We start from the raw sequence: 25,040 nt of genomic DNA, 5'->3' as shown, positions 1-25,040 counted from the left end.
CGTGATCCGCCTTACACTGAAATTGTCTTGAATTCTTTTTAGAACCTGCACAGCCTCGCTTGAGTGTATAAGTTGAACCGAAACCGAGAGTTTCCCCGGCCAGCTAAGCAAAAAGCTGGCGATGTAAGTCCCGTTTCTAAAGTCCGTGACTCTTCCGGTGGTGCTAGCTTTGACTGGAGCAGTGCTGTACAACTTGGTCCGAAGAAAATCGCCCCCATATGGTTTCGCACGGTTTCTTGAATCCCTTGCAACGATTTTGATCAGAAGTCGATGCCCGACTTGGTAGACCGGCTGAGGGTTGACCGCGCTGACGATGAAACTGTGTGTGACCCTGCTGAAGTCGATGGAACCGTTTCGATATGTAGCGCTTTACAAAAGAGAGAATGTATTTTAACAGACCGAAACGTTTAACATATATTATATCATTTCGCCATTTACGTTCATATATTCTTGTGATTATAGTTTTCAGAATAGAATAGAAAAGACTAGTTTAGTACCCATTGTATTAATTGCACTGTCATTCTTGCCATACATTGTGCCATGTACAATTGTCGAGCAATAAAGTTCATTCATTCATTCATTCATACCCCGAGGCAGGAACGGATACCAACAAAGCACGGCGTGTAACTTCACCTGTGAACTGTGACATCACAGACTGCCATTTGAACCGTGAGAGCACCAGAAAGATATTCTTACCTTTCAGATAATCCTTCTACTTTCCAGTACTGTACTTTACTTAGGATTGGCATCCATAGTTGCATCAATGAAGTTTCTTGTTAAATGGATCACTACTTCATTAAATGTTCACTATATGGATAACACCGAAAGTTCATTGTTATACGAATCCTTCGATAGCTCAGTTGGTAGAGCGGAGGACTGTAGTGGGCGCGTTGTAATCCTTAGGTCGCTGGTTCGAATCCGGCTCGAAGGAATTTTTAAAAAAATCTAACGTCGTGCTTTGAACATTTTAGTAGGAAATGTATTTTGTGAAGTTTGTATCTGTATACTTCTGCAATGTAATACTAATCTGATGTAGGTATTCTCCATTAAGAAAAGTTCAAAAAGTTAATACAAATCATATTATCTGTTTTAGCTGATAAGCGAGCATTTTATTTCTAGTTCAAACATATATAATAGTGTCAGTGTAAATTGACTAATTGATTGATCCAAACCCGTTCTTATGAACCAAATATGAATCTTTGATCAATAATCAGAATGATTTCTTACATTCATGCAGAAGTTACAAACTAGGACGAGTAGTCTCCAAGCAGATGTAAGGGTCATGCTCTCTGTTTTACGCCAGCTCTTGCAACATCTTTTTTAACGATTCGCCTCCTACTGAGATCAACTAACGTTACTATTCCGTATGACCGTAACTCCCGATGAAGCGACCGTGCAGGGGTCCTCATAGTTGTCGCCATCGTCCGCGTAGTCTTTGCAGGTTGCGTAGACGTTGCATGCTTCCTTGTAACCGTAGACGTTTTTCTCCATGTTGTCAACAGCCGTCTTCTCACCACACGTGACTTCCTTCACCCACCAACGTGTTATTTCAAACCCAGCCTGCTTCTGGCAAATTGTCTGCTAGACCCGCTACCAGGACTATTGCATGATCTATATGAATAGAATCAACAGAGATGTCTCCCTAGCCGTTATATAAAAGATACACCGATTTAGGACATCATAAATTGTCGGCACATTTCACCAGTGTTTTCTTTTCAGTCTTAAAGCTCTTGGTGGCCTTTGTCAAAAATGCACACTTCCTAGACAAGAAATAAAATAGACATTTTTTGTCTCTAAAATTTAAGAGAACTACAAAGCAGTGCTCACACGCATCTGAGCTGTAATTTGCTATACACCATTGTATCAATATGTCGAAGTTGTCTATATCGCATAATATTCTAAAGATTATTGCATGACAGAGTGCATATACAAGCCCCATACATTGTGTATCTAACTATTCCTATATGGTCATGTATCTAGATATACATTTTTTCTTAAAGAAGATAGCATCAGGATATTTCGGTATCCATAATTGCACTCTACCATATACGGCCAATATTCTATGGTCTATATGTTAGTCTAAATTGAAAAAAAAATCAGGAATTGCCAGGATTTGTCAAATCAGGTCCATACATTCATTTGTGCATCAAACATCAAACATATAATTCTCACGTACATCTTATACGTAATCACATTACGCTATTAATAGCTTTATATATCTTTGCAGCTATATGCATCTCGGCATTTAAACGTTACGCCCCGGTATCACCCAAACAGGAAAGAAACGTGCCTTCATATTGCATGTGCAGTCGTGATGCATTGTGATCAAAGGTCAAAGTTTAAGACTTCTCCTTTGTCAGGGCCCTTAAACTTTGACCTGAGACCACAATGCATCACGACTACACGTACGCAGTTGGTACTGTTGGGCTAGTAGTCTCCATGCAGACCTACGGGTTGGCAAAGACCGTATCCAACAGGCAGAAGGAGTTTTTATAGCAAACCCAAGTCTCATAGCCAACCCTTGGGTTGGCTATGAGACTTGGGTTGGCTATAAAAACTCCTTCTGCCTGTTGGATACAGTCTTTGCCAACCCGTAGGTCTGCTTGGAGACTAGGGCTAGTACGGTTGCACCATAGCCTCCGTTGCAGACTTCTTCTGGCTGTTTTCTTTTTCAAGTTACAGTCTCATTATTACATTTTTTCTTGTTGCTGCCCTAGTTGCGTCGGACGTTTCTCTTCAGACAAAGGCCAACGTTCATTTGTTTGGAGCACCTGAAACTAAATAGAAACAATTAAAAGTCCGCTGCAGTACTGTTGAAAAACGCAAGGTGAATTATTTTCTTGAGTTATGCTATTGACATACATACAGACCCACCCAACAGATGTCTCAACCAAAAACATGATCTCCGAGCACTAGTACTCGGCGAAGATAATAAGGTTTGGTCACGTGCACAGTCAAGAAAGTCGCTAAACCCGAGTGAAGCCCTCTGTAAGGCAGCAGAGCGTTGCAAAAACAACAGCCCTAATTGGACATTTCATAGTGAATCCTGAACTTTGACCTAGACCACAATACATCGCAACTGCACATGCGCACTCGGAAATATAAGATGGCTTGATTATACTTTGAAATGAGCCTTTACTTACTTGATGCAGGTAAACTAGTATTATGTTCTCGGGTTTAGAATTTCGTTTTCTCTACTCAAACACAGTATGACATTTGCTTGTACCACTAACCCGATGGTGCGACTTGACAGACGAACTTAGAACTTGCTGTCACAGTCAGCAGCATCCCACGTGTACTGGTCACTGAGCGGAATTTTCCTGTACCGGGCGCAGTACGGGCTGCCATGGTTCAAGGGAAATCCGGGCTGCCACGATCCCCACCCGGTTCCCAGCGTGGTGCCGTCCGCCCACTCCCACCTGCCCTCGCGTGGCTGGTAACGTAGCCCGAACCAGAAGTGGCCGTATTTGTTTATAGCGTTCATGAGGTAGACGAGGAAGGCGTTGATCCCGGCGTCACGGGGCATGGCGAGGGTGCCGCCGTCACCTGTGCATGTAGCAGCCGAGTCATGGAAGTCTTTGTGTATGTCAAACGCCTTGTAGCAGACTTCACGATGTTCCTTGTACCCAGTAGGACATGTCACTGAAAACAAGAGAGAGGAGGCAGACCTCGACATTGCGTCTCATGTTGCCTTATCTGCCAACATACTGATGACTAATTTCTAGGTGGGGTTTTATACTGCATTTTGACAATAGATTTGAAAACCTTTGATTCAAACCCCGTTTAGATTGGGAATATACAGAAGTCGACGACGCTCCCAGATGATGAACATTGTCTTCTGAACAATGATAAAAACAACGTTCAGACTATGTTGCTTTGTTCTGACATTTCAAGCCAGACAACTTAATGTAATCGGTATTACGCACTTTATCATGGTTCTCAAGTTTAAACAGCAAAAAAACGCACAGCACGAGGTTAATCTTAGTTTATGTTGCCTTTGATGTCACTAATGAATGTAAGGTGTGTATTTTTAGTGTGCCGTTTAGCCACAATTAGAAAAGGCAGCAAAGCTTATTATAACAATTGCCTATTGCCTACAATTTTTTATGTGTCTACAATGATTATGTACTCGTACTGAAAAAGAGCCAAATATGGATGAACCAATAAACTTGCTGGACTGGTCGACTGCTGCGAACTCTAGAAATTGACTTATAATAAATATACTCTTACGTGGTGTACCGGTTGCGACACAGGTTTCCTCGGATTTGCCCTGCAGATTCTTGACGCCGATCTCCAGCTTTTCTAGTTGCTTCAGTATCCCGTCATGCATCTTCTTCTCATCTCCTCGGGTGTACAGTTGTGGCAGCTCGTCGTCGGTGAGCTTTTCCATTCTGGCTGTAACGTTGTGCAGGGATTTGTCATGTTCTTCAAAGCAGTTTGACCAGCGTTCCCTTTTAACAAAGGCCTGTAAAACAAAGTTATTGGGTCAAATTACAACTCAGTACTGCAAGAGGGAGTCAAGACATGCATGTGTCCCTGTGTTATTTTGCATAAATAGGTGTAATATGATACATACGCTCATAAGTATGCTAAGCCTGGTATATAACACTAAAGTAGCTGTCCAGTCTTTTTCATCCACTCTGCTATTGGTGGAGAGGACGAAATAGACTCAGTCACTGAGTGAGTGAGTGAGTGAGTGAGTGAGTGAGTGAGTGAGTGAGTGAGTGAGTGAGTGAGTGAGTGGGTGAGTGAGTGAGTGAGTGAGTGAGTGAGTGAGTGGATGAGTGAGTGAGTGAGTGAGTGAATGAGTGAATGAGTGAGTGAGTGAGTGAGTAAATGAGTGAGTGAGTGAGGTAGTGAGAGATGGTGAGTGAGTGAGTGTGTATGTGTGTGTGTGTGTGTGTGTGTGTGTGTGTGTGTGTGTGTGTGAATGTGTGTGAGTGAGTGAGTGAGTGAATGAGTGAGTGAGTACCTGTAGCAGCAAATCAAACATCTTCGTGACATTTGCACTGATCGTCCCGGTCTTCTCCTCCAGCTTGCTGACTGACAGCTTCAGGTCTGACACATCAGCAGTTATCTTCTCGTCTTGATGATTGACTGACAGTTTCAGGTTCCACACTGCAACCGCTGCATAAACATAGAGCAATACAACGACTGCAGATGCAGAAACCAGTGGATGATGATGATGATACGGGGATCTTTACAAGAAGTAGTATCTAGCTCTTTAATATATTCAATTGTTCTATTGTGTTATTTGGATTTATCACAATGTGAGAGGGCAGGCAAAAGAAGTACAAAAGCACCTTTACAAGTGCCCGTCCCACACAATATATATTTGTACGTATAAAACACTCACCTAGAAAGATAACAGTGCCCAACAGACAGCAGTTCAGCACTAGGGACAGCACGGAGACGGTTTTCATCATGGCGCTGGTGCAGACTCGGGACTGACCAGGGCTTCTCATGCCGACCCCTGGGATGTTACCAGTGGCGGCGTCATCGGTAGAGTTTTGAGTTGCCCCTTTGACATAAACGTTTAGGTCTTTGGTGACATGAAGTATTCCCCTGAGCTGCCAGATGTCGAATTAAGAATTTGCCTCTGCATCGTCAGTTTGCAAGCACATTCTTTGGTGTTATTTTGCCTGCAGACGTCAAACCAGGTGTAAATCGCAATGTCAAGTACCATCAAAGAAATATTCATAGTGTTGTTTACACACTGTTCTGTCAACTGGGACGTTTGAGGTAGCTAGCATGGATGAAAAGAAACTCTTCAAAGTGCTAGAGATTAATGTATTGGTTAGTTAATGAAGGTTTGACATCCAGGTAGTGAGAAACGCCTGAAAACAGTTACTCATGACAAGCAACTGTTTCAAAATCATGTCCAGTTGCTTGAGTAGCTGCTTTTTGGCGTAATGTATTGGTTGTATCAACAATTATGTATACAGTTGGTACAGTCATATTTCACTACTTCCGTAACGGCACGAAAAATATACTTTTAAAAAAGGGAAACAACCTACTATAACCTAGGTTCATACTATAATCCAGACTAGCAATTGTTAATATCATAGCGGGAAGCAAATTTATCCACACCTGTAACCCGAGCAGAAATTATCCCAGTAACGCCTTAATGCTGTCTTACAGAAGGCATACCTATTATATCATTGGTGTTATGCCTAACTGCTTTCCGTATCTCAATAACCGGGGCTCGAAAATTATATCAATTAGTGGTATATTGTTCTATGTTTCTTGTCCTAATATTTCTCTCAGTAAGTTCACACCTTTAGTGGGGCTCGGGTCAGGAGCATTCGTCGTGGCCGGAATCCTCGATGGAAAGACCGCGCAGGCCTCATCGTATTCGTCGTCGTCCTTACAGGTCTCGTAGACGTTACAAGCTTCCTTGTAGACGTCTTCATCCATTGCAAGAAGCCTTCTTCTCACCTTTACCCCGCAGCTTGGAATCTACGAATGCAATATCTTCGTTTGTTCAACCCTACCACATATTCTCCCAATTGTATTCCAATGACAAGCCGCATACCATAATTGTCTGCTTCTTGCGTATACAGAAGATTATATGAATGAGTGAGTCAGACAAATTAATTACCTTTTACAGTGCAACAGAGAGTGTCTTTGAGGTACGTTTGTATCAATTCTATACGTAATTGAAGTTATGCATAGCCTGACAAAACATGATCATAGAAATCAAAGATCTATCACCATATCAATTAAAGATGATCGTTCATGGATTGACCTATTCAAAATATATGTCTTGGGCAAAAGTGATTGGGTTGGCTGAATTGCGGGGAGCTTACAATTGGCGGGGCTAGATCGCAAGGGTCTGGTGCGGCTGCCATTCGGCGCTCATTCAGATAAACTCAATACGACAATTGCCCCATGTGCAGCCATATGACTGTAGGCTTCGAACCACAGGACCAGTCGATTGTATTACTTTTTTTAAAGGACGTTTCATTTCAACACATTGTATTGGCGAGTCTATGTTTACTTCTGTACTAAGAGTGCTTTCCTTGTTAAATAGTGAGAACGTCACCTTTCGTTGATTCACTTTAAATTTGACGACTTTGCTATGTTGTGCGTATCTATTGTGGGAAACGACCTGTACAGTTCATATCTGTGGTGAGAAAAAGGTTTCGGTCATGAGTTATTTCGTTTGCTTGGTACTAGTACGTACGTAATGAACCAATGTGAAATGTAATGATACTATTTATCATATTTCGAGCACATTGGCCGTACAGTACTAAACAATGATTGCCAAAAAATCTACACACACAATCCATTTTTTTACATTTTCAAATTACCCACTAGAGACATTTACGCGCTGCTAGCGTAGGACCTCAAACCCAGGACTGTGTACTACAACCGAGGGCGCGGATGCCAACAATTAACTGATAATTTCTACACCTACAAACAAGTTTTTACCACCTTGACGTTTTATATCCGTTTGGAGTGGCTGAAGGTATTTCTCCCCACCATAAACAAACGTTTATACAGATACAGACGTATTCTTTCTATACCAGACTACACGAATAAAACCATACATGAAACTCCGTTGCGAGACCAAGTTAACAAATAGTCAGAGGGGGGTCAAGGTCGAAGGTTTAAGTTTACCAGCGTTGCAGCCGGGACATTTTCCTGCCCATGCCGTCGCTTCCTGAGTCGGAGAAAAAGGCTAAGAACATACGCAGCCACTGTCCATAGTAACTGGATGATACACTAAGGTATGTTTTTCATCACAGTGATGTTTTATGCTGTTTGACGAATAAAAATAGAAAACGGCTGTGTGGCTTAAATTTGCTTACATATGACAACAATTGTGATTCTCCAATCGTCTTAACTAAGCCACATATCAAACTGACACATTGAGTGTGAATTGAAATATACTTTAAGTACTCATTATATAAGTGTCGGCATACTATTACAAGGAGTATTACAAACAACTAATGTTTGAGTTACCCCCCTTTCCAACAAATGGAGTCGTCCAGGTATAAGGCTCGCAAACAATACTGACAAGTTTACTTTACGATTGCTACTAACGCTATCAAAAATAGTTCAGATACCTCCCATCTTCAAGTTCCAATTTTATCAAATAAATCTTGCAATTCCTAGATAATACGAATCTTAGGTTTACTAATTAATCAATCTAATCTAATCTCCATGCAAGATGATGATGTGGCAACTATCCGGTTCCACAAGCATTCAGTAACAATGCTTTATTACAGTTATTGTTACACATGCATTTCTCTATACAAGTATCGTAGTTGGGCAAATGTAAGTATGCGTTAGACTCCTGTTGACCCTACGTTCTGATTTGAATCATTAACCAAATCCAGACGCAAAGGTCTTTAATAGTGACTGCTGTTGTTCCCAACACAGACATTAATTCTACCTACTCTGAACTCTACTTCTTGTCATTCCCGCAACAACAGATCTCTTTGTCAGCTCTGTGTTGAGGCGTGCCTAGATTTGCAGCATATGAAAACTGCTGAAACACCAACAAATAGACAGACAGGTACTGTAAATGCATTTAAGTTCGCGTGGTTTTTATTTCGCTCTAGGGAGAAAATGGTAGCCTCCGTTGCAGGCTCTGAACCGGCTTTTTAGGGGGCTAAATAATACACTTTTTGCGGCCAGCCCGTAACTATCAGCCAACCCCGTAACTATCAGCCGGCTGATGGTTATGGGGTGGCTGATGGTTACGGGCTGGCTGCAAAAAGTGTATTATTTTGCCCCCCAAAAAGTCGGTTCAGAGCCTGCAACGGAGGCTAGAAAATGGAGTGTTCGCCAAAATTTCACGTTGAAAGAATAGTAGCGCTACAGTCATCGGTGGGCAAAACGTTTCGCGGTGGTTTTAAGTTCGCTCTGAAAGTTCACTGCGAAAACCGCGAACATAAAAAAACACAGCAAACATTTTTGCATTTACAGTACATTGAAAACAATATATTAATGCCTCCCTATATAGAGGTGAAATCGCGAAGGTTTTCGAATGACAATAGTTTTATATCGTTCCCAACGCAGAAAATGGACACAAAGAAACCTCAGCACTACTCCCAGAACCGCTCCTTCCAGCACAGTTTCGGGGTTGAGGTGCTGCAGCAGTACATGAGGTGGGAGGAAGGCGACACAGTTCTGGACGCGGGGTGTGGCACGGGGGAGATCTGCAAGTACATCTCCCAACAGCCAGGGGTCGCTTCTGTGGTGGGCTTCGATCTGTCGCCTGATTTCATCAGGTAATTAAAAGTTTGTAATATATCCTCCATTAACATTAATCCGCCGGGTTAAAATCCGCCACTTTAAATAAAACAGTGGGTTTGAGAGATCTCCAGTGCAGCACCCCCAGGTATGCACAGTTTAGACATAACATACAGGAATGCATTACACTGGGCTGGAGATCTGTTTGGACATATCTTCAGGGTGGCGGAATTATGTACCCTTGTGGAATTATGTTTGTAGATGTTAAATTTGAAAGAAATAAAATGCAGCTTTCTACATGTATGTATACACTAGCAAGGTAAATCTACACTCTGCAACTTGACTGCAAACTAGATACGACTATTTCTGGCGGACGAAGCTGTATAGAAATATCAAACACATCCTTCATTCCAAAGCCTGAGACCTTTGACAGAACTTAGCATCTTAAAACCCAAGTATCTAAGTTTTACCTTTGTAACAAATATCCCTTTTCTTCTTCAGCTATGCCAGCAAACACAACTCCTCCCCTAACGTGTTCTACCACGTGGCCGATGCCTCAGATGTAATCACCATCAAACCAGAGTGGCGGGGTGCGTTCAGTAAAGTAGTCTCTATCTTCGTCCTCAACTGGATACAAGACAAGCCTGCTACACTCAGCTTGCTGCACTCTTGTCTGAAGCCGCAAGGGGAGCTCTTACTCGTCTGTCCCACGGAACAAGGTCCGTTTTACCAAGTCAATCTAGGCATGGCTTCGCATCCCAAGTGGAGGGTGCACTTGAAAGATTTCGTCCCGACTCTGCTTCCGTGGCCTTCCAGCGATCTCACAACCAACCAGAGCAGCAGTCGCCTTCTGGAGGAGTGTGGTTTTGGAGACATCACCTGTTATATCAAGAAACACCAACAGCCCTACGACTCTAAAGATAAACTGAGGGAAACTGTTCGTTCTGTTTTGCCCCATATGCGTCTCATACCACAGTTTAAACACGAGGAATTCCTTGATGACGTCGAAAAGATGGCTGAAAAACAGCCTTGTCCGTGGATATCTGTAGAGAGCGTCCCTTCTCTGACCGATGATATTCTAATTGTTCACGCTAGGAAGCAGTGAATTTATTTGGTACACGGCAAATGTGTATTCACAGTATTTGCATGTACTTAATTATCCCTTCAACTAGTAAATAGATTCACAATGATACAAGGAAATGTTATATAATTTCCTAAAAGTTCCATAGTCACCTTCCCCGAAAAAGGTACCGTAAAATGTTTGCCAAGAACAAACGCGGTAAAATACTTCTTTTGTTTGTCACTAAGACTTCCGTTCATTTGAATTCAATTAATTAAGTCTATAATCAAAATCAATTGACTTTGACAAAGCTCCCGTACTAGTATCTTTGAGGGACTGGTTGTTTTACTTTTTCATTGACAAGATGTTATGAAGATGCATAAGATGATTGTCCTACGAAATGTGTAATTGTTGTAGTTGTTAGTCATTACAAAGTACCCACACCACCCCAAGGTGGTTGATACTATCATTCAGGTAACATGTGACATGTGATGACAACTTTGGTGTGATATGAACAGATTATATGCTGAATAACTTTTTTGTAATACTTATTCATTAATGGTCAGTGCAACTAAACACAAATGGTCCCAACCGGCAAAACCCCTAAGACAGCTTGACTCAAGATGAGGAAACATAGCCTCAATTGCAGACCTTCTGGGCGGCGGCGTTTATTTCTGAGGCTAGGCGAACGCTGATTCGCGATTTTCAACTTATCGGGCCAAGGGTCTTCAGCTGGGGAAATCGTATTGCCGCCCGCTTCTGTGAATCAAAAATAGTTACTAGTACTCAAGCAACTGGATAAAATTTTGAAACAGTCAGACGTTTCAGACACCATCCGCCATCTTTCGTCATCAGTGACTAAGGAAAGATCTGGCAGAACTAGGTTTTATATCAAAACTCTTAATGGATATGTTAACGAAGTAAAGACAATTTCAGATGGTTCAATAGAATAGTTAGTTAAGAAAAGGTTGTATGCTAATGAAACAATTAGCTCCTGTTGTTTTAGGAGCTAATGTTGTTCGTCTTTGGGGGGAGCGCGTTGTCCCAATCGGCCAATGTTCAAATCATACCAAGACAATTATTTCGGATAAGTGCACACCGACTATTGTTGTACTATGGATATGACCTAGCACACCTGACCTGCAACACCCCGAGGCAAGAACGGATACCAACAAAGCACGGCGTGTAACTTCACCTGTGAACTGTGACATCTCAAACTGTCATTTGAACCGTGAGAGCGTCAGAAAGATATTCTTATCTTTCAGATAATCCTTCTACTTTCCAGTACTGTACTTTACTTAGGATTGGCATCCATAGTTGCATCAATGAAGTTTCTGGTTGAATGGATCACTACTTCATTAAATGTTCACTATATGGATAACACCGAAAGTTCATTGTTATACGAATCCTTCGATATCTCAGTTGGTAGAGCGGAGGACTGTAGTGGACGCGTTGTAATCCTTAGGTCGCTGGTTCGAATCCGGCTCGAAGGAATTTTTAAAAAAAATCTAACGTCGTGCTTTGAACATTTTAGTAGGAAATGTATTTTGTGAATTTTGTATCTGTATACTTCTGCAATGTAATACTAATCTGATGTAGGTATTCTCCATTAAGAAAAGTTAAAAAGTTAGTAAGTAATACAAATCATATTATCTGTTTTAGCTGAGAAGTGAGCATTTTATTTCTAGTTCATAACGTTACATATGTAATAGTGTCAGTGTAAATTGACTAATTGATTGATCCAAACCCGTTCTGATGAACCATATATGAATCTTTAATCAATCAGAATGATTTCTTAAATTTATGTAGAAGCTACAAACTAGGACGAGTAGTCTCCAAGCAGATGTATGGGTCCTGCTCTGTGTTTTACGCCAGTCCTTGCAACATCTTTTTTTAATAACGATTCGCCTCCTTCTGAGATCAACTACTATTCTTTCCAACTCTGTATGAGCTATTGAAATACACCTAACCGCTGCCTTTCCCACCTGGGAGCACTAAAAAGACGTACAAAATGCTACAAAAACACGCGTAGTATAATCCATTCTCTCCCTTGTCTACATCTGCTTGGAGATTTACACACTGGCACCTGGGAACGAGACGCCTCATGTGAAAGTCATGTGACCTCCTCACAAGGTCATCAGCCGGTCAAACAAAATGGCGCCGCTTCGGGTAAGTCTGGCAAATTCTTTAGCTTATTGTGAGGTTTTACACACTTTCCTATCGTAAAAACTGCTCTAAACTAACTTAGATATAAAGCTAAACATGTCAGGAGTTTGCCTGTGTGGTTAAAGTGTGCGATAGATGATGAATATAGCCGTAACTGCGCGAATGTTTTTGTAAATCTACCACGTAGGCATGCACAGAACGCGTACGTGCTTGGGGGTGTGTCTGCTGTAGCGATCGCTGATTGGCTGTTACCCGACGCGCCCACCATTTTTGCTTAGATGGACTGATATCGTTTTGTCCCGCGAACCCAAAAAATGCAGAAATGTTGGCGGTGGTTTTATGTTTGCGGTTTTCACAGCGAAAATAAAACCACCGCGAATATTTTTGTCCCATATTGCAGCAGTGTATGGCTCAAGTCACAGTTTTTATGCTCGATATCATGCAATGCTATCATTGAAATTATCTGTATTACAGTATCTGTCAGGATTTGGCAGTGAGTTTGCATCAGAAGACCCAAGATGCCCAGGTTCTCTCCCGAAAGGACAGGTAAGTACATTCTCTTAGGTTACAAATGAAATTTCACTGTGATGTTGTTTTTGTTGTGATATACTTCTCAACAGCATTTTGTTGTAGAATTTTGTTGGTATTACATGATTATAACTGGTAAACTGCCTCATGGCTTCACATGCCAGTTTTTATAAGAAAAAAATCTACGTAAGACTATTATAGATTAAGCTAGTTTAGATTCTTCTTTCTTCTTCTTTCGGTTTAGGCAGCCGCCTTCAACGTGGTGAAGATTTTGCTGCCTTTAAACTTACTGGAAGTCTACTGCAAGTTGGGAGTGAGGATGTGAGATGTAACAAACCGGGGGTTGGGAATGGGAGGGGTGGGGAGTTAAACCTGTTAAACCTGTTGTTTGAAACTGTCGAGAGTTGAACTGAGGGCGACGGAGGCTGGAAGGCTATTCCATTCTCTGGTTGTCCTGGGGAAGAAGGACTAGATTAACCAAGTATAGATAAAGTGATATTTTGTTGTATTGTTAAAAGTGTCAGTGGTGTTTTCATGTCTTCTAACGTTACCTTTCCAGAACAATCCCCAGAAGTGTCCGTATGGCCTGTACGCAGAGCAGCTGTCGGGGTCGGCCTTCACCGCACCTCGCACTCATAACAGGCGCACGTGAGTCGGCTTTCCTTAAAAACTGGATTTTTTTACCGTGTCCTAAACTTATACTTTAATTATTATTCTAATGACATTCTAAGACTGGTCCTAAAGAATTTGTCCTGTGTATTTTATCTTGTAAATCAAGTCTTACAATAGTGCCATTCCTCTTTTCATAGAGTGCCATATTCCAAAAATAATTACTCAAGCAACTGGATAAGATTTTGAAACAGTCAGACGTTTCAGACAGCATCCGCTGTCTTTCGTCAGATAGCATCCGCTCACGCTCGTACCCAGCGCCGTGAAGAAGCCATAGGTTTAAATCGTGGGCTTAGAATTATGTCACATCAACTGCCGATCAAGCTCAACAAAATAAACTTCTGGAATTCACAGCTGTCGTTTTTGTTTTGTTTTGTGCCTTTCTTGTTCCTCCGCGCGTAGTTGTGTACACCAGTACGTAACGGGCGACCTTCTACACTGGTAGTTAACCGTTATTTCTTCTAACTAAACACGTTTGAAACAAGACGAAAGTTCGCTATCTTGGGGGGTAAAATGTTGCTCAAGTGTGTTATGTTATAAGAAACAGAGATTTACAAAGTACCTTATCGTTGGCGCTGTTAGATTGCTAAGATTACCTCTCTACATTGCGCTCGGAGGGGAGTTATGTCACGGACCCTACTTTGCCACGGGAGGGAGTTTGGCATTCTCCACGGACGCTGGTATATTTCCATTCAAGATGGCGCCCGCATACTAATGAGCCGGCCGGGCGCCCGAACCCGCGGCAAAACACTCGTCCCCCGGACAGTTTGAGTTTCCCAGCATGCGTTGCGCACACAAACTGCGTTCTCTTTCCCAGGACACAGAGAAACGCACACACGCTAATGCGCCCCAGTGAATGCGCCCCGCTATGCCCAGGCCCGGGTCTAATTAGGGGAAAGAAAGGACGCTGTGGAGGAGCGTGGCATCTGCTATCTTATCCAGTTGCTTGAGTAATTATTTTTGGCGTATCTTATTACCTGGATGTTTAACCTTCATCAACGTAGAGTGCCATATTACCTTGTAAAATTTATTTCTAAAACTTTGTAGTCATCAGCCATTTAATGTCATGATGGGTCTCTGGGGAGGCCTCCGTCGGTCAGTATTGACCATGGTAAAATCCTAATTCACAACAGCCCTACAGCATCGACTATGGCTAAACAGCCCTATACGAGAATGACAGTCTCTGCCACAAAAATCACATCTGTAAGCTGACTCAGTTCTGTTGCAAAGCTCTTTTCTGTACATGTGGATCTGCTTTTCTTCTGCGCTGTTATGATATCCCACAGAAGTATTTCAGACAATGTCTGCAAGGTTGATTTTCATAAAGGTTTTAAGATAGGCTACTGTATTACGACTCACATCTGTGTACTGTAAGAGTACCCTCATAAAAAGTATGGACCTGAAAACTACCATGGGTTAAAACAACTGAGAAATGAAAATACAGCTTTCAGCAAAGTTTTGCCTTGTATTTTCCTTGTTCTATAGAGTATACAGTCAGGCTACATGAATTCTACTAGATAACTTGTGTACCTTCTCCTGAATGTACAGGTGGCTGTACCGTATCCTGCCCAGTGCTGTTCACACCCCCTTCAGCCCAGTGGAACAGCCCTACCTGACACATGACTGGAAGTTGTCTGACCCGAACCCTAACCAGGTACACTTGACTACGGTATGCTGACAACAAAACCATTTTTAAAGATAGATACTAGTAATTCACTAGATTGAACATATTTTTTCCTATACAAATGTTTCAGATGAGATGGCATCCCTTCTCCATCCCACATATCAACAAGGAAAAGGTGGACTGGGTTCAGGTAGGTTTGGGCATTGCCTTTCGATTACTGAAATATTTTGTAAAAGAAATCTATATAGAATAATACTAAAGCAAGTTACATTCATTTTTCTTATAGGAAGGGATAGGTGGTTTTCGTTGTGTTGGTAATAATGTGATGGTATTCACTGTGTTATGTTTTTGCGGTGAAGGTAAATTGTGAAAATGAAAATTGATGCAAACTTTTTGAGATGTGGGATATTGAAGTCATGTAAAAAAACAATATAAAAATATGCCTGGAAAGCTTTTTATTGTTACCATGGCCAAAAATTCTAGTAGGTTTGGATATTACCTTTCCATTACTGTAATTTTCTTTTATGGCAGGGACTTGATTTTGAAGTAGGGATGGAACGGTGTTTTATGTTGTGTTTATGTTAATATTACCTCCTCCTATAGGGCCTACACACCATCTGCGGAGCGGGGGACCCTTGTGCGAGGCACGGCATCGCCGTCTACGCCTACATGTGCAACACGTCCATGGTGGACACCTGCATGTACACGTCCGACGGAGACTTCCTCATCGGTGAGCTGAATCTGAACTTGACTTTGTAGGCCAGTATAACAGCCATTAGGTGTATCACAGCAACTTCACGGACATGCCACTGTAGCTGGCTATGTCACACCTTAAGCTACATGTATTCATATCTAATCCAGTATCTAATCCTAATAGTCTAGGTCTAATATCATTTTTATGATTGCAGTTTGAAGCTATCTAGTTAAGAGTCCCCTACATCTGATTTTAAAGATTTGTTGTAATGCAGAATGTATTGTTTAAGTCACGTTACAAAATGTACTTTATCAGACTTGCCTCCCAAAAAACAACACATTATTTCCACAGTAGTATAGTACAGTTGTCAATAGAGTCCTAAGAAGGGATGGGTGAAAATGATCTTTTACAAACATTGTAGATAAGTGACATTTTTGTGTGTTCCAGTGGTAATTGCTCTTTGACCTTGTTAAAAAGCAGCCATGTGGCCGAACAAGCACTTCGAAGAAATATAAAGGCTTTGACTTGACTTGATTCCTATAGATACAACTATGCTATTTAACCTGTTATTATGTAAGTGTCAAGGTTAGATAGACCAGCCCTACAGATTCACTGGCCTTGGCTGGCACATAATGCACATGCAAGTTTACCACTTCTGTAAAAACCCAAAGGGGCGAGTATGCCGCTCCCAGGATTAGAACCCCCGCCTGACGGCTTGGGAAATCAACGCGCTAACCACTAGGCTAAAAGGTCTAGACTGGTCAGTTAGTGGAGGTTGATCCCCACTGTTACACTACTCCCCCTTTTCTTTCTAGACTCGTCCCGAGTCTCCGAGTACGACATCCCTGTGTGATCTGATCGTTACTCACAGGGCCGGTGTGGGAACCACTGTAAAAACCCAAAGGGGCGAGTATGCCGCTCCCGGGATTAGAACCCCCGCCTGACGGCTTGGGAAATCAACGCGCTAACCACTAGGCTAAAAGGTCCGGACCAATTAGACTGGTCAGTTAGTGGAGGTTGATCCCCACTGTTACACTTCTAGTGTTGACATCTGGATGGATGCTCAAACCGGTGATTATTGAAGGAGTTATGAAATGGGTTAGTAATACACATAACAACTATGCAGAAGCTATAATTTGTTCTTTATTATTCTTCCAGTGCCAGAGAAGGGAACTCTACACATCACTACGGAGTTTGGAAAGATGGACGTTGTCAACAACGAGATCTGTGTCATTCAGGTTGGATATAAAAACCTTAAGTACTGTGTTGCCTGTGTCAACATTGAGTATTTCAGAAACACGATTCCATAGATATTTTATCCCAAACTGCCGCAGCATTTTGTACATGATAATCCTTAAGTTTTAGTATATAAGAAGTGCCCGTACCACTCTGAGATATTAGGTTTTATACAACAGTCTTTATTGACATAACAAAAGTACAGTGACTTTCATAAGGTCCTCTACAACTATACATGCAAACAAACAATTGGATACAAAAGAATTAACATACGTACAAGGATATGTATAATTCAACATGTCAAGTTTAACGTATCACTTACATTACTAAGTAGTACAAGTCAGAGACAAGTAAAATAAAAAGTAGTTACGTACAAGTATATGTATAATTCAACATGTCAAGTTTAACGTATCACTTACATTACTAAGTAGTACAAGTCAGAGACAAGTAAAATAAAAAGTACTTACGTACAAGTATATGTATAATTCAACATGTCAAGTTTAACGTATCACTTACATTACTAAGTAGTACAAGTCAGAGACAAGTAAAATAAAAAGTAAGATGTATGACTGTCTTGTCCCCTATGTAGCAAGGCATGCGGTTCTCTGTGGAAGTAGATGGTGAAAGTCGGGGGTACGTGATGGAAGTCTTTGACGCACACTTCGAACTTCCTTGCCTTGGTCCAATAGGTAAGCTACATGAGTCAACTTTTACTATTTTTAGCCGCTCTTCCATGTTATTATTGATACTGTGGCAAAAGCGTCTGTGGCAAAGGAAGCCAGATGGGCTTTACCCAGTAAGGAATAGAAGTAGAAGAAGTAGAAATATGTTTCTAAAGATTCTTAAAAATCCAGGTTGATCTTTATCTCGAACCAATTTAGCTCCTTGAAGAGCTAATCTTCCACTGGTCGTGACGCAGAAGACTATGTACACCATAGTATTTACAGGTTCATTGTACCATGCAAATTCCCCCAACAGTAGCTCTTTTCGACACGCACAATCACAGTGGAAAAAGACTAAGCATTCATGTCGGGTGATCAACAACAGCCGAGATTCGAACTTACAACCTTGTGCTCCAGAAACAGAGTCGCCAACCACTCACTGACTCAGGATTATATGCACACTATCTTCATGTACAACTGTTTTTGTGTTAAATAGCTATTACTACTTTTTTTGTACTTGCAATGTAAATATGACCTTTCTTTGGCTGTTTGGATGGAAGAAAATGAAATAATTTGATGTTCTATCCATTGCCATGAAGGAGCTAACGGTCTGGCTAACCCTCGCGACTTCCTGACCCCCGTGGCGTGGTACGAAGACAGGAAGGTCCCCCACGGGGGGTACACCGTCATCAACAAGTATCAGGGCAAGCTGTTCCAGGCACACCAGGTAAGCTGTGACTCTGACTGATCAATGAGTGTGATGGGTTCTTTAACATGCTGCACGGCCAGCTGTGGCTTTCCTCAAACATTAGACTTTTGACTTTTTGAAAAAAGGGAAAGTGATCTAAAAATAAACAGTTTAGCTCACTTCCATACTACACTGTGCACATCTCAGGAGAAAGACCCATGCTGATAACTTCTTTCCTAGAACTATATCTTTATGGAACAAGCTTCCTCGTAATTGCTTCTCCAATGGGTACTTGTTATGAGAATATTCATCAATCAGTGACTTGAAAAGGTAACGAGATGGGCACCTCCTTTTGATGTCTACTGTACATCTTGATCACGGAGTATCCTAGTCTCACGAGAACACGAGACTTAGGACGAGTCAAAGGTGACCAAACATCGGGCATCACAGACCAGTTTTTGTAACCCAGAACATTTGAATGGCTCTCAATGAGCCTTGTTTTTGAGGTGAATTGAAGTAAAGATGAATGAGAAGGGTATGTTCTTAAACATGCTCCATGGCCTGGTGTGGCTCTTCTCAAACACCAGACTTTGGACGGGTCAAAATAGAAGTTAAATGATGTCAGTTTTTCTCTACTCCTCTTAGCCAAACATATTACTGCAAATGCATTTAAGTCCGTGTGGTTTTTATTTGGCGATAGGGAGATAATGGAGCGTTCGCGGTGATTTCGAGGTTGAAACAGTACTATAGTAATGCTACAGTTATAGGTGGGCTAAAAATTTTGCGGTGGTTTTAAGTTCGCGCTGAAAGATCACCGCGAAAACGGCAAACATAAAACCACTGCGAACATTTCCTCATTTACAGTAACTGCTAGACTTGTAACATGTGTGACTGTTTCTCCACAGGACCAGTCCCCCTTTAACGTGGTCGCGTGGCATGGGAACTACGTACCGTACAAGTAACGTTGGGTAACAGTACTGTTATAACATGTGTGACTGTTTCTCCACAGGACCAGTCGCCCTTTAACGTGGTGGCGTGGCACGGGAACTACGTGCCGTACAAGTACAACCTGGAGAACTTCTGCGTCGTCAACTCCGTGTCGTTCGATCACATGGTGAGTTCTGTTATGGGCTGCAGTGCGCCGTGTACTGTTAATCTTGAAATGTTTGCGGGGGACCAGGCACCCTGAATACTTGCATCTGTTTCTATTGTATTACTACTGTGTCTGTGATACAGAATTCTTTAAAGAACAAACTTTAAACAGGCTGAAACCTCCTTTCCATGCAAAATTAAGTGTCTAAAACTTAGTCGATTTACAGTAATTTGAAATAATCATCCTTGGGGATGGAGTTTCTTAGGGCTATAATTACACAGACAATTGTAGACTGTTAACAAGAAAAAGTTTGAAAATCATGAATGCTTGAAATGTTTTATTTTCACATTAATGTAATGCTTACACATGTATTAAGTATCATGATTTTGATATCTTTTTATCAGATGGCTAGGGTACTGTAGTTTATTTTAGATGAGAGAATTTTGAAAGTTATATACTATTAGCTTATTCAATTTTCTGTTTTGTTCCCATTCTGCAGGATCCGTCCATCTTTACAGTGCTTACCTGCCAGTCTGTCAAACCCGGCGTGGCCATCGCCGACTTTGTCATCTTCCCCCCACGCTGGTCCGTGCAGACCAACACCTTCCGACCGCCTTACTACCACAGTGGGTGCAACAGCTCCCTCTAGTATATACCCTGAGCACTGCAGTGTGCACTGCACTCAGACTTTTTCATTGTGGTGAACCAAGGAGGTCCTTTGTATTCATATTATTAAGTCAATCTTTTCAAAATCCATTCTACATTCATCTAGCTAGTTTTCTCAATTTTATCAAATACTGTAAATGCAGAAATATTCACGGTGGTTTTATGTTCGCGGTTTTCGCGGTGAACTTTCAGCGCAAACTTAAAACCACCGCGAAACTTTGTGTCCACCAACGACCGTAGCGCTACTATTGTTTCAAACGCGAACTGAAAACCACCTGGAATACTCCATTTTCTATCTACTACAAAGCAAAGAATCTACTACAAAGCAAAGATTACATTCTCAATCAATATTCTTTCCACAGGAAACTGTATGAGTGAGTTCATGGGGCTAATCAAGGGGTCATACGAGGCCAAAGAGGAGGGTTTCCGCCCGGGCGGGGCGACCCTACACAGCATGATGACCCCTCACGGACCGGACGCCGCGTGTTTCGAGGGGGCCTCCAACGCTGAACTCAAACCACAGAGGATCGCGGAGGGCACCATGGTTTGTTGCATGCTTCTTTCTTAGTCCTTTTCTTCTTTTGTGTTGTCTATCTTTTGATGAATGTAGAATAGAATCTTTGATTGCTTTATTTCTTATGTAACGTTTAAAAGAGAGACCAAAGTACATGTACATCAGTTCTCGTGATTCCGAAACAGTACTACTAGTCCCCTCGTCTGACACATTTTTTAAAAGCGGTGAATTTAAACAGATGCGGCATCAATAATCTTCAATGACATTCTTCAGAAGGCCTCAATAAAATCGTTATATTTTGGTTGGCAGAAGTTTGAGAATCGATAGTAACCATTCTTGCTATCATTGTTTCGCTACTTTAGATCAAAGCATGTTTTATTTCCATTCTTTAAAAACCATATTTTTTTATATGATTGAATATGTTTAGTTGAAACCTTATTGAGTTTGAAACTTGTTTAAATGGAAAAGATGAAATGATGAAATGATGTATAACAGAGAATACTGGAGACCAAACTTTGTGAACACTCCAATTTAATTTAGTATGAATATGTATGTATGTATGTTTATTTACAGCTAATATTGTTGTTCCCTTTCTAGGCGTTCATGTTTGAGTCTTCCCTGAGCATGGCCCTTACAGAGTGGGGCCAGAAGACCTGTGAGTGTGTGGACGCCGAGTACTACAAGTGCTGGCTGTCTCTCAAGTCTCACTTCAACCCAGACTGGAAGCCAGAGTAAGACATAAGACTCAAGATCAATCTAATGCTACGGTCACAGTTGCGCATATATTCAAGTTCGTATGAGTTTAATGTTGAAATTTCTTTAGTTTAGGTTAGTTTGCGGCCGAAGAAGTAATTTTTTCTGTTCGATAACCAGGCTGCACAACGGTGGGTCAACAACTTCTTCCTTGCAGAAAATATTAGTACGCAACTCATACGGACTTTATAGGTTTGGCTCTTCCAAGTTTAACATGCCAGCATGGCGGCTTTTGCGTCATGCACAACTAGCCTGTACCAGGAGTTTCACCGCGAACTTAAAACTGCCGCGAACATTTCTGTCCAATACTGTAGCAGAATGGGACTATATGGTGCTGCCGCAAACTTAAAACACTCCATTTTTGCTTCAACGTGAAATAAAAACCATGCGAACTGAAATGCATTTACATAGATTTGCCAAAAATACAGATAACATGCCAGAGGAGTAAGCTGGACAGGGAGTACAGCTTGCGACCTCTGGCATGTTATCTGTCTGTTTGGCCAATTTCTACTATAATTAAGCAGCGACCTGTGGAGCCTGGTAGAGGCTAATGCACAACACCCTATGTTTTAAACAGCATGTGCCATTTAATCATTCTCTCTGTTTGTGTTTTCCATACCCATATCCATACCTACTTGATGAGAAGTTCTGGGGCTCCCCCATCCATGTGCAAGCACGTTCAACCCCTATAATAATAAAAGACGTAAAATTGGAGAGAGAGAAGGGGGGGAAAAGAGAGAGAGAGATTGTATTTAATCAAGTCAGCATATTTGACATCGATTTTGTTCATTGTCATCAGTGCTTTGGTTTCATCAAAATGCAAAGCACAATCACATACAGTCATAAAAGCAAAATGTACTTCTCAACTTATATTTGCCTTAGAATGCAAATGTGTTTGTTTAGTTGTAGGATTGAAATGTCTGACAAAAATGTTAGATGCAAAATGGGAAAATAACATCTTTGAACTGGACTTTGCAAAGATCAAATCAAACTGTATTCTTGTACAGTAACTTGTCAATGAGTACAAATGAACAAGCTTTTACAAAAGCACAACTCCAATAGTTTGATCAGAAATTCAAGCTTTTTAAAGATATCTAATATCTTAACCACTAGGAGGTAGTTTGATAAATTATTGAATATGGAAAAAGGGTTCTTTTCTACTATGGTGGAGGATTCTAGAATATTTGGTGAAAGGTGCCTTGATTTATTTTTGCTACTTTTAAGTTTTGGTTGTTGTTAGTTGATTACAAACTAAGGCTTCTAAAGAAATGACAAAGTCATTGTTAGTGAAAAGTATGAAGAATTGATAGTGAAATATCCACTGGTCTTCTTTTGTTCGAAATATGACAATATTTCATGCTATTTAGTCTGCTTATCATGTTCAGTGATATAATGTCTTGTCATTCAATACATGTGTACTTTGTTTATTATTTGATAGTAAACCATTGCATGTTCATACAGCATTTTGCTTTCTGTGTACAATGTTTGCTCATAATGCATCAATAGCTCTGCATGTTTGCGTCTTTAAGGATCACATTCAAGTATGTACTTTTCCTTTGCCCATTTTTAGCATGCCTTTGAGGTGATTTTTTGTTCTTGGTGTTTATTTAGAAGAAATCATGTTACCTAAATAATCGAAACAAGCTTCTTATATTCCCTTGTTGATTTTGCCCGTATCAAGGTTTGAAAAATGTTTTGAAAAATGATGAAAGCCCATCACCAAATATATCTTGTTTTCTGCAAGCTTCTTACACTGCCTTGTTGCTTTTGCCTGTATCAAAGTTTTGAAAAATGATAAATGCTCATCACCAAAATATTCTGTTTTCTGTCCCACATTGTAAGCAGCACCGTGGAGGAAGAGGAAGTCCCACATTGAAAAAAGCAAAGCAGATGACATTTGATAGACTTTTGACTTGGTATTCCTACAATGTGGTCTAGTGGTCTGCTCTTCTGTTACTTACCACATCTGGTTCTGATTACTTGGAACCAGAAGGCCCGAGTTCAACTCCTGGGTAGGACACCTCTGGACAAGAGGCGCATTGAGTCATACCAAATACTATGTGTACATTTATCACAATGGTAGCAAATTTACCTTAGACAAAGACAACCATTCATAACATATGTCAAATTAGTTTACCCTCTCCCTCAGCAAAGGGTATACAATTCAACTAGTAAATGAATGTCTCAAAAACTGATTCTTATTGTTGTCATTACTTCTGTGAAAACGGATGTATTGTGATCAGTAGGCGTGTAAGTTCGTTTGTTCTTGTGTGTGTCTGCAGTTTGGCAATCTGCCAGGATGTAACTTGTAAGGTGAAAATGGTGTAATAGGATATTTGGAGAATTGGATGTCTGATTTGGCTCTGCTTCAATGTTGTGGACATGCAGGAAGTGTCATGACTACATCTATACATGTGCACATGGCTGGGCGTTGATGATGTCCATTTAGAGCATGTTACTTCTGCCAAACATGTGAAACGTATGGGCTGAGGTTAACTAATATTTCAGTGAGCGTTCTACGATCACCAAGGTGCACAAAGTTCTGTCAAGACTACCGGATGGCAAAACCCCAGGCCATGATAGCCTGGAATCCATACCCTCGGTGCCTCCCCGATATCTCTACGGCACTGTGAGTGACCCTCACCCGCCCAGACAGCTTAGGCCGCTCGGGGTGTTGTTTACGGCCTTGGATTAATTAGTTCGGCACCGACGGTATGGCTGGAAGCTGTACTAATTCCTCTCGATTTATGGCCCTGGAAGCCCCGGGTGTTCCGCGGCCTGACAGCGCGATTGGACATGGGCGCTGCCCACAGCGGCGAATCAGGATCTGTTTGTGTAGGATAATTGGCTAGCGGAACATGTCAGTTGCATCATGTACTCAGTAGCAATGTGCTCTTTTGTGTTCACCAGGGATCAATCTATACCTTGTTTAGAAGCACAAGTAAATACCAAAGGTTGTTGTTCCCAATTCTCCAATCCATACAAACTGAAATATCGTGATAATCAAGATCTTGCTCGGCCGCCCGAAAATCTCACGGGTATTGTTGTTCTGATAGCGACATGTTGACGATGACTGTAAACAGCTGTCCTTTCACGCTAATTTCCAGAGTGACAGCCATGAGATCAGAGGGGCATTGGGGACCCAGTATAGCTCAGATTTTAAGCTAGTTTAGCAACAAGAGAGCCTTAGAAACAATGTTTTCTGCAGCCTTGTGGTGCGCGCGTGCGTCGCTCGTCTAAGATGGCGGCCATGTTAGATATGGTAATGAGCAGAGGGACCGAACAGCTGAAAACGCGCGCCAACCTGGCGCGCCAATCAGAGCTCAGTGGAATAATTAGATCAGTCTGCTCTGTTCCCATTGGGCGCATCAATCTCATGCGCCTTGAATCAGGCCCGTATTGATAAGCTGCCAGTCTCTAGGGGCAGCGGAAAAGTAGGAAGGCAGCGGATGTAAGGTGTAGCGGAAGTAGGATGGCAGCCAG

The 25,040-nt window shown here is 41.5% G+C and overlaps 3 protein-coding genes and 2 non-coding genes across 5 annotated transcripts; 4 read left to right on the top strand and 1 right to left on the bottom strand.

Annotated features, from left to right (window-relative positions):
- The first annotated feature begins 845 nt into the window (after positions 1 to 845).
- On the top strand, positions 846 to 931 carry Trnay-gua (transfer RNA tyrosine (anticodon GUA)). The gene is given in 2 exon segments: positions 846 to 882; positions 896 to 931. It is a non-coding gene; the product is annotated as a tRNA-Tyr (tRNA).
- Positions 932 to 2,842: 1,911 nt separating this feature from the next.
- On the bottom strand, positions 2,843 to 4,428 carry LOC136429007 (perlucin-like protein). Its single transcript, XM_066418886.1, has 2 exons — positions 4,231 to 4,428; positions 2,843 to 3,642 (listed from the first exon to the last, which is right to left on the bottom strand). The coding sequence occupies exons 1-2, from the start codon at positions 4,388 to 4,390 to the stop codon at positions 3,260 to 3,262; spliced, it is 543 nt and encodes a 180-aa protein (XP_066274983.1). The 5' UTR covers positions 4,391 to 4,428; the 3' UTR covers positions 2,843 to 3,259.
- A 4,605-nt stretch (positions 4,429 to 9,033) lies between these two features.
- On the top strand, positions 9,034 to 11,027 carry LOC136427692 (juvenile hormone acid O-methyltransferase-like). The gene is made up of 2 exons (XM_066416759.1): positions 9,034 to 9,242; positions 9,706 to 11,027. Exons 1-2 carry the CDS (start codon positions 9,034 to 9,036, stop codon positions 10,307 to 10,309), a joined length of 813 nt encoding a protein of 270 aa, XP_066272856.1. The 3' UTR covers positions 10,310 to 11,027.
- Positions 11,028 to 11,671: 644 nt separating this feature from the next.
- Positions 11,672 to 11,757, top strand: Trnay-gua (transfer RNA tyrosine (anticodon GUA)). Its single transcript is given in 2 exon segments — positions 11,672 to 11,708; positions 11,722 to 11,757. It is a non-coding gene; the product is annotated as a tRNA-Tyr (tRNA).
- A 577-nt stretch (positions 11,758 to 12,334) lies between these two features.
- Positions 12,335 to 23,752, top strand: LOC136428987 (homogentisate 1,2-dioxygenase-like). The gene is made up of 14 exons (XM_066418851.1): positions 12,335 to 12,433; positions 12,905 to 12,976; positions 13,518 to 13,606; positions 15,176 to 15,281; positions 15,382 to 15,441; positions 15,855 to 15,981; positions 17,104 to 17,183; positions 17,771 to 17,870; positions 18,443 to 18,570; positions 19,541 to 19,645; positions 20,124 to 20,250; positions 20,653 to 20,834; positions 21,402 to 21,535; positions 23,403 to 23,752. Exons 1-14 carry the CDS (start codon positions 12,419 to 12,421, stop codon positions 23,431 to 23,433), a joined length of 1,356 nt encoding a protein of 451 aa, XP_066274948.1. The 5' UTR covers positions 12,335 to 12,418; the 3' UTR covers positions 23,434 to 23,752.
- The last annotated feature ends 1,288 nt before the right edge of the window (positions 23,753 to 25,040 follow it).

This window comes from Branchiostoma lanceolatum, chromosome 1 (genome assembly GCF_035083965.1).
Source record: "Branchiostoma lanceolatum isolate klBraLanc5 chromosome 1, klBraLanc5.hap2, whole genome shotgun sequence".
Taxonomy (NCBI): Eukaryota; Metazoa; Chordata; class Leptocardii; order Amphioxiformes; family Branchiostomatidae; genus Branchiostoma; species Branchiostoma lanceolatum.
This window is presented reverse-complemented; position numbering and strand designations above follow the sequence as displayed.